Genomic DNA, 17387 nt, shown 5'->3' with positions numbered 1-17387 from the left:
GGTGAGTAGTAAATTACTTGATATCCAAAAGACATTCTGAGACACTTTAAGCAAGTCAAGTATATTTGTTAGTATGTTGTACAATCTTTGCAATTGAGTTCAGGATAAGATAAGGAGCACCATACAAAGTTTTGGGTACCATAAGCCACAAAACATACTCAATGCGGGTACCCAAATACATATGCCAACACCCGGCCAACACTCTGCAAATGCGCTGCCCTGATGAACAAACTGAAGTACAAACTGCTTTGTGGCAAGTAAAACACTCAGTACTCAAAGGGGACATAGAGGACAAATCATTGTGTCTATAAATGGGAAAGTGCATGGAAAACCACATTGGTAGTATAAGACAACTGCAGCCCTGCAGCAGTGCTTAGAACACAGCTCACGTTTGCGTTGTTAACTATGTTTAACTATGTTGAATCACTGTTTGTAGACTCTGAAAGTGAAGGGGCCCATACTGTTTACTGTGCAGCAAGACCAGCAAAATATTATTTCCTTTAAAGCGTAACCAGAAATTAAAATTACCCTTTATTAGATAAATTATTGGGACATTTGCTAAAACCTTCTGTTGTCTTACCACTAACTTTAACCTTTCAAAGAAACATATAGATGAACTAATGAATTCTGGAAATAGGTCCTGTGGACTAATTATATTTTTTAAATTTTGGTGAAAACAATGCAATTTGACATTTATATAGCATTTACCTAAATCTAGTGCCTTTATATACACCCAAGGGCACTTAATAATGTTTTACACACAACCATTTAAACACAGCACTCATTTACATGCACACCAGTGAAAAGCAGCAGCCAATCATGCACATTTTGATTGCTAAATCTCCAAAACCTAGTTTATAATTTGTGGGAGTTTATTATTAGGGAGCCCTTATTTACATGCTAGAAACTCCATATCCTTGCGGGATAGGTAGAACCTCTGCACACAATACACCTTTTTGGGCAATTTAAAGTGCTGTTACTCTCACTCCCAGATAGGGACTTGAACCACAGAGCCCAGGCCAGTCAGGCAAAAAGCACTAAGCCACTGTGCCACAATTTGTACTCCAAATACTTGGGATACAAATCTTCCAAAATTACAACTTTACAGGGGAAAAATATATTACATTGAAGGGCAAGTAAAATATTGCACTCTATGTAACTTAGCAGACTTTCTATTGTTCTGTTCATGATGCGGAGAGACATGCATAGACTTGTTCTGATCTGTGAGACTAGTTTGGGGCTTTTATTTTGAAGGGGAAGACGCCAAGTCCAGAAGCGCGCCAATCCCCTCGTGTTGTGAGCTGTGTCTGCAGGTGCTGGGAGCTGAGACCGGTTAGCGTGGTTGTGTGAATCTGCTGCAGGTAACTCATGTCTGCTCACCTGCTCCTTCCCTGCAGCACATTAGAGTCTGTAGATGAACAGATTCAGGGTCTGTTTTATCCCGGGTTAGCGGAGCAGGTAACATAAAACAGAGCGAACCAGCTAACATTAATACAGAGCGGATTACAGTAACTCTGAATGATGCAGCGCTTATTCTCATTTCCTTCGGTTGTATTTGGGTGATATTCAGTGTCTATGATAACGGTGTACTGATGCTGTAATGAGTCGTCAACAAAGACAGAATGCTTGTTTTTACTTTAAATATTATTGTTTTTTTTTAATATTATTATTTCTCTCTAAAGATTCTGTGGGTTTATCTGTTTAATAGTGTTAAATAATCGTTACACAGCCACTTCAATACATATTTTAAGGTAAATTAAAGTGCAGTTTTCTAAGCAGGTTACAGTAAAGGCTCCTACATTTTTAGGTGCTCTCTTTTCTGATTGGCTGCCCTATTTTGAAGGCCTGAGTCTCTACAGGTTGGATTAGTGGGAGTGTCATAAAGTGAGTGTGTTGACAAGTGACCCCTGAATTTTCACCCGCGATAGGATTTTCAAACAAGCCCAGTTTGGCGGAAAAAGCGCCAACTTGGCAACTCTGCTCTGCAGCTTACGCAGCAAGTCGGAGGGTACCACCGAGTGGGAGGGGCTTACATGCAGCATGTAGGAGGATTTCAACGAGTGGGCGGAGTTAGCTGTACGAGTGGGAGGGGCATAAGCAGCGTGTAGGATGAGAGTGAGTAGGCGTTATCTAGTTGTAGCTGATATGTGTTTGAACTGGGTATGAATATAGTATCATATAGTTCTGTGTTTTAGTATATTATTATAAAAAAGTAACATTATGAAATAGTGTTTTTGCTTTCTATATAAGTAAAATCAGTGTGAGAGAGAGAGAGAGACGAAGAGAGCAAAAAGGGCCTATAATTGTATAATATAATCCAGTATTGATTGATTGATTAATAAGCAGTCCAAGCCAAAACACTCCTTATACCTTCAGTGTGAACAGGTGGAGCCAAAATACTGTAGGCTGAAAAGGACACAGCCTACATTGCTACTATTGTAAAAACATTGTATATCTATTTTTATGTTCCTTTTAACATAATTTGAAGAAAAACATACATTGGGATCTGTTTAGGTTAGATATTTTGTTCTTTTGGTTTTCATTACAAGTTAGTAGATTTGTTTTTACTTGTACCAGAATTATGCTTTTAAAGATAGAAGGATTTGTTCTTAATGCAACAGCATGTAAATCTATTGTTCACTTTTTATCACTTTAAGAAAACAAATGACTTTATTCTTATTGTGTTTGCATTGTCTTATGTGGACGAGGGAGTAATTAGTACATTTTACACAACATTATGTACATACTGTACATACCCCATTATTAAAATGTTAGATTTTTTGAAAAATGGTTCTGCTATGGCGTCACTCCAAAGATGTCCTACAGGCACCTTAGTGTTTAGGAGAATATAAAATAATAAAATGACTCTGTTTCGCAGAAATGCCATCCAACGTAGAGATAAAAGCCCAGGTGTATGATCATGATACTCTGACTCAGCGTGCAAAGGAGATAAGTGGGTCAGAGGGAACCATCATCAAGCAACAGGACACTTTCTTCACTGTGAGCAAGGGCCGTCTCAAACTGAGGGATTTTAAAGTGAGTCTAAACATTTGCGCAAAACAAGTCTCATTTACTATACACTCAGTAGATCTGTTTAATCTAATAGAAGTATATGCAATTCCTCCCTCTGTTAGAATGGAAGTGGACAGCTGATATTCTATGAAAGACCAGACATGGATGGACCCAAACTTTCCAACTACTCCATCACTGCCACAGATGATCCTGACGGACTGAGAGTAAGTGAACAAAGACCAATTTTTCTCTAATTTGACTGTGATACAATCCAACTAGTCTAGTACGAAGTATTATAGCAGCAACCTATAGCAGAACCTTATCAAATAATCAGGCCTTCATTATGCAAAACAGGTTAGATAGACAGTAAACATTGGGTACAATGTATAGTCTACATTGTACCGAATGGCTTTTAGAATAGATATTGTAACTTGGGCTTAGCTGAGTTCTTAAAGACTTGGTTAGTTTTTTAATGATAATGAGACAATAACTTGGAGAGATTAATTCTGCCCAATATTATATATTAATATTATGTAGTTCACATAAATCCTGGAAACACAGAGTGCATTATTAATAATAAGACATGCTGGACCATTCTTATTTGGTAAACTTGTATTTTTATTGTAATGTATACCATAGCAAAAAAAACAATTTAATGTATTTTTTATCCCTGGACTTTGATGCTATGTCCTGTGCTTTTGCTCTCTGTGCAGAAGGTCCTGACAGATGCTCTGGGACAAGTTGGTGAGGTAAAGAAGGAGAGACGGCTCTATATGGTGGGACAGACGAGGGTGCATGTGGACACTGTGGAAGGCCTGGGAAACTTAATGGAGCTTGAGGTATATCTGAATAGTGTCTGCAGTTTTACAGCAATGTGGAATTGGGGGTTAGAACTCTTATCTGTAAAAATTCCATTTGCATATACAGTACAGTGACATGTCAAAGGGCATAAGATACCAGTATATAAACTTTTTATTATGAAGTATTACCTTAGGAGACAGCTTGGGAATTTCCAGACCTGTATAAGTTGTGAGGTGTTCGTGTATAAGGGAGATTTTACGCTGCCCAGTGTGCTCAGGGCAAGGCAACATGAATTACCAGAGTCTGAGTGAGGCCTGATGGTGGATATCAGATGGATGGGAGGCTTCATTTCTAAATTTGTCCATAAGATTTTATTTTGGAATACCAGTTATGCTTGCACCAACTGGGATTGAACCCAGTGTGCCCTAAACCATTACACCAGTTTATTGTGTGTTTCATTATTAAGTGAGAAGCTTAAGATTTTTTTTGTTGTCCACCTTTAGCTCTTTAAAGGAGAAATGTGTGTAATGGTCTTGGAGTTTAGTAAAACATAAGTACGAACTTTTGTCAAAGAGGCCACCTGTGCTCACCCCCAAAATTCTGTAATACAGCACTTTTAGCTAACACACTTACAAGGTAGTGAAACATTACTATTTTTACAGCATTAATAATCTCAAAGTCATTTTAAACGAGGCATCACATTGTTAGGAGCATCAGCTAAAAGAGCTGTATTTTGGAATGCTGGGGCGAATGGAAGTGGGTTATTCGACAAAAGTTTGTACTCGTTCTCATGTTTCACTACAACCCAAATCCATTTCACACCAGTTTTCTCCTTTAAGATGACCTGTCTGATAACTAAATTTGAATCTAAATTAGCTAAAATATAGAGTTTGTTCAATTTTATCTTTCACTTTCATTACTAATTCACTTTCATTACTTTCAAAACTTTCACTTCATTACTAAATTTGAGCAAGTTTAGGTGGTGAACAAATTCAGTCCTGGAGGTCTGGTCTCCTGCAAACTTTAATAGTTTCACTATTCAGGTAATTGTCAGATTTAATCAGATGTTTTTGAGGAGACCAGCTTCTAGACTTTGCTGGAGCCCACCAGGACTGAAGGTGTGCCTCCCTGAGCTTTAGGTGTTTATCTTAAAATATCACGTTAATGTAACTGAGTAAAATTTAGTTTTGATTAAGCTTTATTTAAGCATGAAACTAAAATACTTTGCTACTAGCTGAATCCAACATCTATATGCCCTGCTCCTTTACTTCATGCAGGTAGTAATGAAAGAAAACCAGAGCACTGAGGAAGGAGTTGCCATAGCCAACCAGCTGATGCAGGATTTGGGAGTAAAGAACGAGGACCTGATTGAGGGCGCATACATGGACCTGTTGCTTGCAAAAGACCAGAAGAATGGACACTAGGCTTATCGATGCAGGTTTCTTGCCGGCTGTTAAAACTGATGGAATTTTGAGAACAATCTGATTACTGACAATAAACTTTATTATTTTTTTACACCTCTCTATTGTCTGTTATATTACATATTTTTCATAACCTCCAACATCAACAAGGCTGCTACACTTCCACACACAGTGGGGTCCAAAATCTCAGACCACTACTAAAAAAAAAGCCCTATGCTTTTATGCATTCAAATCAGTTCAACATTTGTGTAACACAAATGCCGAAAGTCATGGGATAGCAGTATGTGAACGATTCATAAGTTTTTCTTTAGGGAACAGCTTGAGAATGGTCACACCTGTTTACATTGTAATGTAATGAACCTTTGGCAGCATACTCATTCCTTTTTGAGGGAGTGTGGGCAAAGCCTGATATAAGTGGATATCAGGTGGATGGGACATTTCCGTTTCTAAAGTTGTGTGGGTATTTAACATTCCTCAATCCAGTGTCACCTCTACTGTGGAATACATCATAGGAGGCATTACCTCTCACAGTTGACAGTACAGTGGGTGCTGATGATCATGACTACCAGAATCCTGGTACAATTGTCTATTCAAACAGACGAGCAACTTGTGACAGAAATATAATCCACATTCAACATCCTACAGTTCAGTGCAGCATTCTTTAGCGTGGGAAATGGTAAAAGTCATGGGACACAAAGATTTTTAGATTTGAAAGCCTAAATTTGAATGAAAATGGAGAATAAGTACATTTTCCTTTTCTTTGTTTGAAAATGTTTGAAATTGTGAAACCTCTTAATTGGCAACTTAAAATGATAAAAATCACAGTTTTTTTTATTTATTTAAACTTTTATTTGTCTTTTATTATCTAGTGTAGATGTTATAAGGCTGAATAAAACAGATATAGAGCTTTAATATTACGTTAAATGACACTCATAATTAAAACTTGGTGCAATGGCAATCTTTAATATCAACATTAGAAGATGTTTTTACAATACATGGAATTTAGTCTTTCCTAGATTTATGAATAAAATCCATCAGGAAACATGAGACAGATTACAGATTAGACACTAGTACTTTGATATTTTTGTTAATTCTGTGTATTGAAAAGATTGAAAAATATTGTTTTAATATACATTCAGTTGTTGAGTATGAAAATGAACAAGTTACCATATCATATCAACTTGTCCACATAACTGAATGTACTTAATGTGTCGTCCTGCACCATGTTGGTTCAAGTAATCTATTAACAATATTGGGCCAGTTGTAGGCCAATTCTTTAACTCTATTTTTCACGGGCTGTGAATAAAAAAAGTGTTTTCTTCTGATGATCTGTCTCACATTTCAAGGAGGGGGTAGACCAGGTATCCGCTGAAGGTGTTGTAGTTCTGAGTGTCCGCACACAGATACCTGCCTGACACCAACTCCATGTACACCTGGTTGCCTTGTCTGAGCGGCAGCAGCACAGACTGTGTGGAGCTGTCCTCAGAGTCTTCACGGTTGTCCTCCCAGGAGGAGGCGATCACCTGGCCATCCTTCACCAGCTGAGTCTTATAGTAGATGCGCTCACGTGCCGGCCCCATGTTGGAGTACACAGTGTAGCTGAAGGAGTAAACACCGGGGCGAGGAGCTGTGAAAGCACCTGTGCAAGAGCAGGAAAAAAATATCAGGTTAGTCTTACTTTGAAGGAATGAGTGTAATGTGGAACAGTTATATTGTTTATGAACACAATCTGGATGCTTTTGTGCAACTTTTTTTAACACCAATTAATAATTTGACAAAGTTTGGCCCCAAGTTCCTAACATAATTTAGTCTTTACAGAGCGAAATACTAGTGGTGGAGTTTAAAAGGTAGATTAAGTTTATTTATGATAAAATATTGAATAAAATCTCATAAATAACATAGTTATTAATAAATAACTAAATTAATGTAAATATCATTGTTTTATAATAGGTGAGTTAGTTGAAGATTAGAAACACTTATTCATGAATGTATTTATTTTATAGAGCAAAATCTTTTTTTAACCCTTTTGAAAGTTATCCAATACTTTTGGGATGAAGATGAGTGGATGCTATAGAACAGTTACCATTGTTCTAGAACATGGGTTCCACATTCATTCCCCATTCCACAAGAAAATTCAATTGTCCACATTGATTACCAGTTAAATACCTAGTGATATTCATCATATAATTAAAATTTTCTAAAATGTTTAAAGTAATATATTAATAAAAATGTGTGTGCATGACTATCTACAGTGCAATATATTAGCATCTATGTGAGGCACTCTAAAGTTATCATTTAGCTTCTTTAAGAATGCCTGCCTCTATAGGTAATAATAAAGTGTTTCCTTGATCTACCCATCATTGTTTTAACTACAATTTCACTAGTGTACTGGGAACACATCAGAGAAGGCATTAACACAAACAATTGTGGCAATTTTATTATATAGTACAATAAACTGTATGAAAGAGTGTGTTTTAAGAGAGCCTTCTTCTCACCTAATGCACCATTATACCCATAGCCTTGGTTGAGCGTAATGTTCTGGTATGGAATGGACACGTTTCTTGTGAAAGGCCCAAAACAGCCAGGCGTTGGTGTCAGTGTAGCAGTAAATGCTATGTTACGTCCATCTGGTAGAGAAAAGGACATAAGTAAAATATAAAGGTGAGTATAAAAATGGTAGTTTCAAAAAAGTTAGTTATTCAGTATAAAGAGTTAAAAGTCATTTAGTACAGCACAAGTGCACAAAAGTATTTCTACTGCAAAAGTAATTCATTAATGTTTCTTGTACATAATTAGAAAAGTAATTAATTCTACTAAATAGTAAGGTGAGATCTTGCCAGTTTTTCTCACAACTTATACTGTATTGTACTGTACTGTATTAAGTACAATTTATATCACAAAAGTGTAAACCTGAGCAATATAAGGACCTATTAGTTTGTTTTTATGGCTGTTTCTGTGTGATACATGTATTAAAACCTGTTTTAGTAATTTCGTTCTTACACACATGGAGAAAATATCATGTTTGAGTCTTCTAATTTATTTTATCTTCCCTTTCAGGGCTATAGCAGAACCCCAAACCAAGAGGAGAATGTCTTGTATGCAGCAGCAGGTGACTAGATTTAGCAGTTAGAGAGGTTTAAAGCACTATATACGGTATGTGGCTATACTGTAAAGCTATCTATTTATCTATTTATCCAGTTGTCCAGTTTCTTGAGTAATCCTCAAGAGTCTGCATATTTAGAAGCGAGTGTGCAGATTACTAAGGTGGCGAACAAGTTACCTATGATTTCATCAATTTGTCCGGTGAGACCGGTCAGGTTTGTCCATAAGCCCACCATGCGCATAAAGGTGGCCTCCTCCAGCTGGGACAACTGTGAAGCCACACAGCAGCAGCCTTTCGGATTCCTGAACTCACAGTCACAGTTCCAGCCACCGCAGGGCAGAATCCCTGTAAAGTTTGCTGAAAGAGAACAAGCAGAGTAAAGCGTAAACGTTAAAGATAAAGGTAGGGATAGACTCTGGTTTTCTTTTCAGTTTTCTTTTCAATGCTCATGTGGGGCTCATATGAGTGGAAGGGGCAAAATGTTCTGGGTCCTCCTTGCAGTGCCCATGGAGGCCCCATATGGGGGTATGTTATCTGCATTGTATCTCAGTTCTCTCTGCCAATTCTCATACTTATACATAGTAAATTCTGATATATTTGATCTTATCTGTGTGGACCTAGTTTAGCTCAGTAAAATAGTGTAAATTTAGGGTTTCACTCCTTTCCATCATTAGTAATATATACAGTCATTTGTCACCTTTAAAAAATGATTATTCATATTTTAGTTGTATTAGAACAACTATGGTAAAATAACTAAGAAAACAGATTATAACAGTTCTATAATATATTCAAATATGTTGGTAGTTCTGCAGTGCCTTCCATAATATTTAGAATAAACCATATTTTTGCTTCTGTACTCTGCATAATTTTACATTTCTTAGAATATATTTATTTAGTTTTACTTATACTTAGTGCAGGTATACGAAACATTTGGATTATGTTTGTTTTTGTTTAACAAGACAAACCAGGAGTTTTTTCACTAAAAGTCAAGAAGGCAATTAAAAACTAAGAAAGAAAAATAAAACAGTAAAAAAAAATGGCCAAACATTAAGATTACTAAAATCAATAGTTGGATTATTATTAAGAGGAACACGTACATTGTTAAGCTTAGTAATTAGTTACAGTTATCTCTCTGTAATCTTTCGGACTGGTAGGCAAATGAAGACCTGCACAGCTGACAATAGATGAATTGTCACAATAATGAAGAAAAAGAGACACTTTATGTACAAGGCTAAGTTTTGAATGCCAGTCCAAACGCGTTTTTTGATGTAGCTATATTGTGTTAGTCTTTTTTTTATAGTCTGGGCAGCAAAAAACACATTACATATGTTTTTGGTAATTAAATCAAATCCACATTTAGAGGTGGATTGAAATGTAATTATAATTATACAGGTACAGATGGATACTAATATCAGATTTGTCTTTTGCTTCATTTTCAAAGCAGCAAACAACCAGCAAATTAAATCAAGAGTGACAGGGATACATGTGCAGGCATCCGAAAAAAGCAGCACATTTTTAGTTGCCTTGTTCATTACCCCAGTAAGCCATGCAGATAGGTTTGAGATGACTGTACACCCAAACCCAATCTGATTACTTGCAAAAAACAGATCTGTTTAAAGTAACAAATCAGATTTACTTGCATTTTAAACATAGCCCTTATATTTTTAGTTTGTTAACACTGTTAACTTGCAGTCATGGGTTCCACTTTTTAATTACTGTTAATGACTGTACAGCCAAACCCAATCTGATTACTTGCAAAAAACAGATCTGATTAAAGTAACAAATCAGATTTACCTGCATTTTAAACATAGCCCTTATATTTTTAGTTTGTTAACACTGTTAACTTGCGTTCATGGGTTCCACTTTTTAATTACTGTTAATTTATTTACTGAACATCACTTAATATGTATATAAAGCCTGTCTGTTATGGTTATGTATAAACCATGTTGTTATGTATATCCATAAGCGTAACGTCTTACCTGCAGAATTGCGTAAAACATCCCAGGCAGTAGTTGCCTCTGTCCTTGAGCATAGACATAGTGCTCCCAGCAGGCCCAGTACAGCTACTGCAGCTGTCTTCATCTCTGAGTTATGGACAGACGAATCTCTCTCTCTATATATAAAGACCATACACTATTATATTATATGTTTTTTATGTGTTTTAATGATATATATTTTTTATTATTCATTTTAATAATTGTTTTTTTTTGTACATAAACAGAAAAACAAATATGTCAGTCATTAGTCATGATTTCTGAAGAAATCATGCTGCTTTAACAGTTACATACTTACTTAAAAAGTAGTGTATTGTTCTAGGTTAAATAGTGTAGTATAGTGTAAGTATAAATGTAAATGAATAATTGCACTATTGCACACTGCCCCTTTTACCCTGCCAGATATAAAAACAAATAATCAATAAATATCACACTAACTAAAGTAAAGCAGCAGCTATGAAATGTACTGTTAACTCTATTTAATAAAAAAATAACTAAATAATCAAAATATATTTCTTTACATGCATTTAAATATGTGTTTATTTATGTGAGACAAATATTGAAAAGCTACATCCATCATTTTGTATCCCACAGTCATTAAATTCTACATATTCATTCCGATGTTCATCCTATGTAGATATGTAAACATTCAAATGTATCTTAATAGTTTTATTGGTTTTATTCTTATACTCACTGTGGTTTGGAGAGCAGTTGGAGCAGATGAACTGAGGACACTACTGCAGGACCGTCTTTGAGGTTTTATCTGACTGGAAATGAACCCTGTCTTATGCTTTCAGGGCCTTTAATGGCAGATTTGTCCAGCCTTTGTTTAAGCTGGTGAGAACCATAGAGTGAGAGGGGAAAATAGGACGGATGAATCTTCCCGCCCCTTCCAGTGTCTCTCATCTGCCCCGTGGAGGCCTGCGAGACACAGCAGAACACATTTAGCGTGATTGTCCTGTTGTTGTTTTCATCAAATATAATATGTTTTTATCAGGATACCAGTATTCTGTTTCTAAACCAGCGTAAATGCTGGGTGTGTTTTGATGCCTGCTATTGTTGAGTGGTTATTTGAGCGTTTCCTGGGGTTTAGCTTTTATTGCTGACACACAGATTAGATCTATCTGTGGATCAGTGAGTGGAGCCTCTTCTGGATTTGGTTTCATAGTCTGATCTCTGACGAGGGTGTGGGCCTGACCTGGGGATCTGCTGTAGCTGTGTATACAGAATGAGTCCACGGAGAGCAAGTGATTCTTGTGTTGAAAGGTCCGGTGACTTCCTTTTAAAGGGATGTTGAACTGAAGCATAATTTAAGATAAATAGCACAAACAGCTACCCAGAGCTTTCTAAAACTGAGGGCCAATTTTCAGAGGCTCTTATTCAAAAAGATGTACAGATTTAAATAATTTTATACGTGTAGAATCATTTTCCAAGGACTCTTATTGGTATGCTTTAGTGTGGCATTCTTACCCAGGCAGGGGTTTGAACTGTAGTGTAACAGTTGGATTACAGCAATGCTTCTCACTACACTATAGCAACAATGAAGAATATGAAAATCTAGGGATTTTTTTTATTATTTACTATTTTTCTGCATGGTAAATTAATACTGAAGCCATCCACACTATGAACAAAAACATATACAATTATTTAATAAACAAAAAAGTGTTAAACAAACTAGAATATGTTTTCTATTTTAGATTATTCAAAGTAACACCTCTTAGATGACAGTCAGCTTTATGTTGTAATCACCTGGAATGGCTTTCAGTTAACAGCTGTGCTGAACTTTTTATGAGCTTGAATTTCTTTGAGAGCATCAGTTGTGTTGTAAAGAGGTAGATATGGCATTTCAGTCCTGCATTTATCAGTGTATACACATTGCAATACCAGGAATTTTAAGTGATTTTAAGTTTTTCAGGTGTTATTGTGTCTCATTCTTCATGCAAACACCTCTTATGTTTGCATCAGTATGGGGCTGTCATTGTTACCTTTTTTGTTTATTTTCTGTATTGAGGACAGGTCAGAACCACACCTATAACCTATTTACATTTACAATTATGTAATTTAGCAGATGATCTTAGAAATTGCTCAGTAATTAACTCTAGTATTGATATACCTCATAATCAAGATACATTTGAGCTCATGATATAACCAAAAATGAGCCACACAATAACCCTATGGGGCATCACTAGTGATAGGGGGAGTCCTAATGAGTGGGTAATTGGGAGAGAAAATGGTATACAAATTAAAAATAAAAAAGAATAACCCTATTGCTTGTAATTCACAATTGCTGAAAACTACTCCAAAAATAATACAAAAAATAATAAAATAATCTTTTTTTTTGTTAATGCTCTTCATGAGTACTGTCTTCTACCTCAGCCATAACTGGGAAATATGTGCAGCATGTGCTCCATACCATGACGGACTCTGGATTTAGACTTGATGCTGATAACTGTCCAGAGCAGCACATATTGTTCATTTCTTCTTCTAAAAAAAAAAAAAAGAGATACCTCCAAGCCCTTTATGTAACTTGTTGGTAATTTCTGGACATGGTTAATATAATGCTTCTGTTTTGTGAATGTAGTAACTCCACATTTTAGTGCTTAGCAAAAATTTACCAATGTAATCCTATACCCACATGCTTTTATTAGGTTTTTAAAATTATGTTTTTTGTTTACACACTGACCTTTCTAACCGTATTTATTTACTTGGTTTAATGATCTTATGTACTGTAGAGGGAGAGGTTTTGTGGAACCTTTTTTATTTAACATTTTAAAAATTTGTGGGTACTGCATTTGTACCACGTTTTTAATACAATCACCTTTTTGAAATCACATCATTATTTATGTATTTTATTTATTTCTTTATTTTCATATAATTATTGGCCCTAAATTGCCCTGTCCCAACTTCCTTTGGCGTGTGTTGCAAACTTAAAATGCAGAAATAGTTCTTTATTGAGAAATGAAATAAAGTTGACAGGACATAAAATATTTAAAACATGAAGTTTCTTGGGTTCATACCGTAGTAATTGTTAGAAATAGAAAGAGTTTTTTAAGTCACATTTTTTATGGTTTGCGGTTGCATCTTTTGTACTGTGCACTGTATCCCTTAAAATAAAGATCAGCATTATTTTGTTTTCACATCATTGTTTTTTTTATTAGTATTTTACTTTTTATTTATTGTTAATTAATATTTATTAGTCCCATTACTAAACTATTATTTTTATTTTCTTTGTTTTAGAGTTGTCACTTTGTGTTCTCTTTGTCTTTTAGCCAGTTATGTATTTCAAACCATTATATATCATCATATCATCCACAACACAATTATTCCATACAAAATTCATATGGTTCTGTTGTTTATTTAGGTTTTCTTGTCGTGTTTAACATGTCCATAATCATACATTAATATAAGGGCAATCATGACAGCTAATGACAAACAAATCTGTTAGACATCCACACAAGTCTTACTGTACACGGGGCTATCACTGGAGGAGAAGAGCACAAATACGTTGCCCTGATTCTGAACGGTCACGAGGACCTATTTGACAACACACAAATAACTAAACACAGTGTGGTGGAGGAAAGAGCAGACACATGTTCACAAAACAGACCTCAACCTTCTATCTGCATGAGAGCTAAGTTTTAATCTGTAGCGTAGAGCAGGAAGCCACTGAAGGTGTTGTAGTGGCTGTTGTCATCACACAGGTAGCAGGGGGCAGGCAGAATAACGTCCACCTTGTCGCCGGCCTGCAGCTGCAATGCCAGGACCACGGTGGCACTGTCCTCCTGATCCTGCGTGTTCATCTCGCTGAGTGACGCAATCTGACGTCCGTTCCTCCGTATGCGACCGCAGGCAGCCAGGAGGGCCCCGGCGGCCCCTGCATCGCTGTAGACAGTCAGGGCCAGGGCGTAGACCCCGGAGCGAGGGACAGTGAAGACCCCTGTGGCGGCGTTGTAGCCATCACCCAAGTTAATGAAGACACTCTGGTATTTCACCACCACGTCATCACGGTTTGGACCCACACACCGACGAGTGTCAGTCAGAGCCACCGAGAAGGCACTGCGGCTAGCTGAGCACAAAGAGAGGGAGTGTTGAGAAACTGAAGAGCGTTGACACCATCAACCAGCAGCCCTAACAAGGCTAACAAATCATAGACTTTTTATTGACATGTTATTTGCTAACCTTGTTCTCTGTCATTAGTCATTACAGGATTTAAGGCTTAACAGTAATACAGTAACTGGCTTTTCAGAGAGATGCCAATCACAGAGATTATGAAACTTCAGAAAGAAAGTTTGCTTACTGCGAATGGTGTTCAGGGCACCCTGAGCTCTCTCCAGACCCTTCTGCAGCTCATTTAGACTCATGTTGAAAAACGTCTCCAACTTCCACATCTGTTTCTGCATCAGACAGCAGCCGCAGGTCGCTGAGTCGGTCAAACAAGCTGCGAATAAAAAGTCATACCGTCAGCCTTAAATAGAAAATCTTTCATGGTATTAAATACTAAAAAGCTAAGTCTGTACATTATAAGATACGCAGTATGAAGTATTTCCGTTTTTTGTTTTAGGCCCATTGCCACAGGTATAAAAAGTAGCCATGTAGTTTGCCTTCACAAACACTTGTTAAAGAATGGTTGGTTCTAAAGATCTCACTGGGTACCACCATTACAACAGTCATTTGATGAAATGTGAGCACTCATGATAAACTGTGAGTTGTGTTATTGAAAAGTGGATACATTTAGAAACCACGGCAACCATACAACAGCGCATAGTTACAAAGCAGGATCTTTAAGTGCTAAGCAGAATGAATAGTGCACAAAAACCAACAATCTACTGCTGAGTTTCAAACCCATTGTTAAAGCTGTTATAAAGGGTACAGGGGGAGCAACTACAAACTAATGCCTATGAATTAAGAATGGGTTATCATAAAAGCTCCTGCAGGTGTACTGTATATGTGTCCCAATACTTTTGTCCACATAGTGAATCTTAAATAAAGCTTTAAAATAAAGTTTTCCCTTATTTAATAATTTTATCATCTTTCAGTTCACCATTGTCAGTGTTGGGGTCAGGCTTGGGGGTGGGTCCTGGGCCATTCCAAGAATATGATACGTTTTGTGCAAGGGAGCATCCCAGCAGACACAGAAACACAATGCCTGGGTTAGGAAAGAGAACACAATGAGAATCAAGCAAAAACTAATTGTCACAAAAAATATACAGTAAATAAAGATGGTGATAAATGTACTGAAAACTAGCACAGATGATACATCTGATGTTAGATCATGCGTCTCACCATCTTACACACAAAATTAGCCTGTTTTTCTCAACATTTAACAGTGGTTGCTCCATCTTACCTCTCATTCTTCTGTGCAGATATCCTCTGACTGCTGATATTGAAGTGAATGGACCCAGCTTGAGAAGACTTGGCTATAAAGGCTTGGCCAACTCCACCTCCTGTTTCTCTCTAGGTAAGAGAATAGGCAGAAGCTTTGTGGCTTTGTCCCAGTGATGATAAGCGATAAATAGGACATGTATTGTCTAGAATCTGAAACACATTGTGTTACTCCCATGGAGCAATCCTACTAACAGATACACCCAGAAACGCTCAGATCAGCATTCAACCGGGACCCGTTTAGTGGCTTCAGTGCTAAGAACAAAGCATCAGAATACACTTTGACGCTGGTTGAGGACCACTTGAAGATGAATGTGACACTCTTTAATATAGTAGCTCTATAACCAGTCTTCATAACAGTGCTGTGTTTGTTCCCTTGAAGAACCTTTCAATGGATTGCCCTTTAAATGAAAATTTCTGTGTGTTAGGAACTTGTCATCTAACCATGTCATTTTTCTTGGGAAAAGTAGTGCAACACCGGAGTATTCTAGGATTAGGTGTTTTCTGATTCCTGAATTTGACAAACTGCTAACACAATAAATGTCTACCTCTTTTCCATTAAACAATTGTAATGGGTTAACCTAAATAAGTAAATTCAGGTGCACTGATTGCTGACACAAGCTGAAAACTTGTATAATATCCACAGAAATGCATTAGGATTAGAATATAATGTTCTGTAGCAACAACAATAACCAGTTCAATACTGGCTTTGCAATGTTTTTTTTTTTTTTACCAATCCTCCCTGGTAAATCTGAACTAGGTTTTAAGGCCTTTGTGGAACATTCAATATGTTGTTTTACAAATACATTGTTTTATCATCTGTTATATTGAAATGTACATGAACAGGTTATAAGGGCAAGATTTAAGCCCTACATATAACACTGCTCTTTACTCTTTTACTATGGACTGTTTTTTCTTCAGATGTGCTTCAGGCAATATAATTTATCATATGTAGATTTAATAGTTGATTATTTAGTTAGTATTCGATTAGACAGATTTCATTCTTAGAATTTACAATGAAAACCCACTTCTCCATATATACAAAATATCAATTCAGGTGTCATTTGCAATTTAGGCCGTCTTGATGATTTTCAACTGTGATAAGACTAGAGGCCAGAGAGGAAGAACACTGTGGAAATGTAGGCCAGAGCCCAAGTGTGCGTACATAAAGGAAGGAAAAATGAAATGAGACACCAATGAACAGGATATCTGATGCATTTTAGTTCCTGTAAACCAAGCAGAAAAGTCATGAGGGAAGAGGTTTTGTTGTTTGTTCTGTTTATGTTACCGTGATAGGATTTTATTTTTTTTCTTTTCTTAAAGATTATTTAAAAAGATAATAATTCCCTGCTTTGTTGTGTTCACCCACTGAAGAAGGGCAAACATTTTTAATCATTTTTGTAGAATAAAATATTTTCTGCTTGTAATGTAAATAGAAAATAACTAATTTGACGCATTTGCACTATTGTTTATATTAAACCTGCATACTATGATCTAAATATTAAATTATCTAAATGTTATACTAAATATTAAATCATTTAATATTAATTTGACTAAAAACTGTTTAGAATGTTTATGAAGAATAAAATATTATATAGACCCAGGGAAATGTTTACTATTCCTTACAGCTAAACTCTTTGGGTATTGAGTAACAAAGAGACATTTCCATTTCCA

At 36.4% G+C, this 17387-nt stretch overlaps 3 protein-coding genes across 3 annotated transcripts; 1 reads left to right on the top strand and 2 right to left on the bottom strand.

Moving 5' to 3' along the window:
- Positions 1-1256: 1256 nt before the first annotated feature.
- On the top strand, positions 1257-5328 carry LOC125782640 (uncharacterized). Its single transcript, XM_049467338.1, has 5 exons — positions 1257-1361; positions 2879-3036; positions 3135-3236; positions 3726-3851; positions 5091-5328. The coding sequence occupies exons 2-5, from the start codon at positions 2881-2883 to the stop codon at positions 5235-5237; spliced, it is 531 nt and encodes a 176-aa protein (XP_049323295.1). The 5' UTR covers positions 1257-1361; positions 2879-2880; the 3' UTR covers positions 5238-5328.
- Positions 5329-6177: 849 nt separating this feature from the next.
- On the bottom strand, positions 6178-11133 carry cbln18 (cerebellin 18). The gene is made up of 5 exons (XM_007236764.4): positions 11026-11133; positions 10317-10450; positions 8515-8694; positions 7730-7861; positions 6178-6873 (listed from the first exon to the last, which is right to left on the bottom strand). The coding sequence occupies exons 2-5, from the start codon at positions 10417-10419 to the stop codon at positions 6569-6571; spliced, it is 720 nt and encodes a 239-aa protein (XP_007236826.2). The 5' UTR covers positions 10420-10450; positions 11026-11133; the 3' UTR covers positions 6178-6568.
- A 2537-nt stretch (positions 11134-13670) lies between these two features.
- On the bottom strand, positions 13671-15770 carry cbln20 (cerebellin 20). The gene is made up of 4 exons (XM_007236762.4): positions 15676-15770; positions 15373-15477; positions 14629-14769; positions 13671-14397 (listed from the first exon to the last, which is right to left on the bottom strand). The coding sequence occupies exons 1-4, from the start codon at positions 15680-15682 to the stop codon at positions 13970-13972; spliced, it is 681 nt and encodes a 226-aa protein (XP_007236824.2). The 5' UTR covers positions 15683-15770; the 3' UTR covers positions 13671-13969.
- Between the last annotated feature and the right edge of the window lie 1617 nt (positions 15771-17387).

This window comes from Astyanax mexicanus, chromosome 18, assembly GCF_023375975.1.
Source record: "Astyanax mexicanus isolate ESR-SI-001 chromosome 18, AstMex3_surface, whole genome shotgun sequence".
Taxonomy (NCBI): domain Eukaryota; kingdom Metazoa; phylum Chordata; class Actinopteri; order Characiformes; family Acestrorhamphidae; genus Astyanax; species Astyanax mexicanus.
The sequence above is the reverse complement of the archived record's forward strand: the minus strand, read 5'-3'. Positions and strand labels throughout refer to the sequence as shown.

What these genes read in the sequence shown, in the direction of transcription:
- cbln20 (XM_007236762.4), bottom strand. An exon ending in TGACCCCAACACTGACAATG is followed by an intron (nt 14,770 to 15,372) that starts GTGAACTGAAAG and finishes TTTTATTCGCAG; the next exon opens with CTTGTTTGACCGACTCAGCG. An exon ending in TGCCCTGAACACCATTCGCA is followed by an intron (nt 14,398 to 14,628) that starts GTAAGCAAACTT and finishes CTTTGTGCTCAG; the next exon opens with CTAGCCGCAGTGCCTTCTCG.
- LOC125782640 (XM_049467338.1), top strand. Translation starts at nt 2,881, where the DNA reads ATGCCATCCAACGTAGAGATAAAAGCCCAGGTGTATGATCATGATACT. An exon ending in TCAAACTGAGGGATTTTAAA is followed by an intron (nt 3,037 to 3,134) that starts GTGAGTCTAAAC and finishes TCCCTCTGTTAG; the next exon opens with AATGGAAGTGGACAGCTGAT. An exon ending in GAAACTTAATGGAGCTTGAG is followed by an intron (nt 3,852 to 5,090) that starts GTATATCTGAAT and finishes TACTTCATGCAG; the next exon opens with GTAGTAATGAAAGAAAACCA.
- cbln18 (XM_007236764.4), bottom strand. Translation starts at nt 10,419, where the DNA reads ATGAAGACAGCTGCAGTAGCTGTACTGGGCCTGCTGGGAGCACTATGT. An exon ending in TGTTTTACGCAATTCTGCAG is followed by an intron (nt 8,695 to 10,316) that starts GTAAGACGTTAC and finishes GTTCTCTTTCAG; the next exon opens with CAAACTTTACAGGGATTCTG. An exon ending in TGGGTATAATGGTGCATTAG is followed by an intron (nt 6,874 to 7,729) that starts GTGAGAAGAAGG and finishes GCTCTTGCACAG; the next exon opens with GTGCTTTCACAGCTCCTCGC.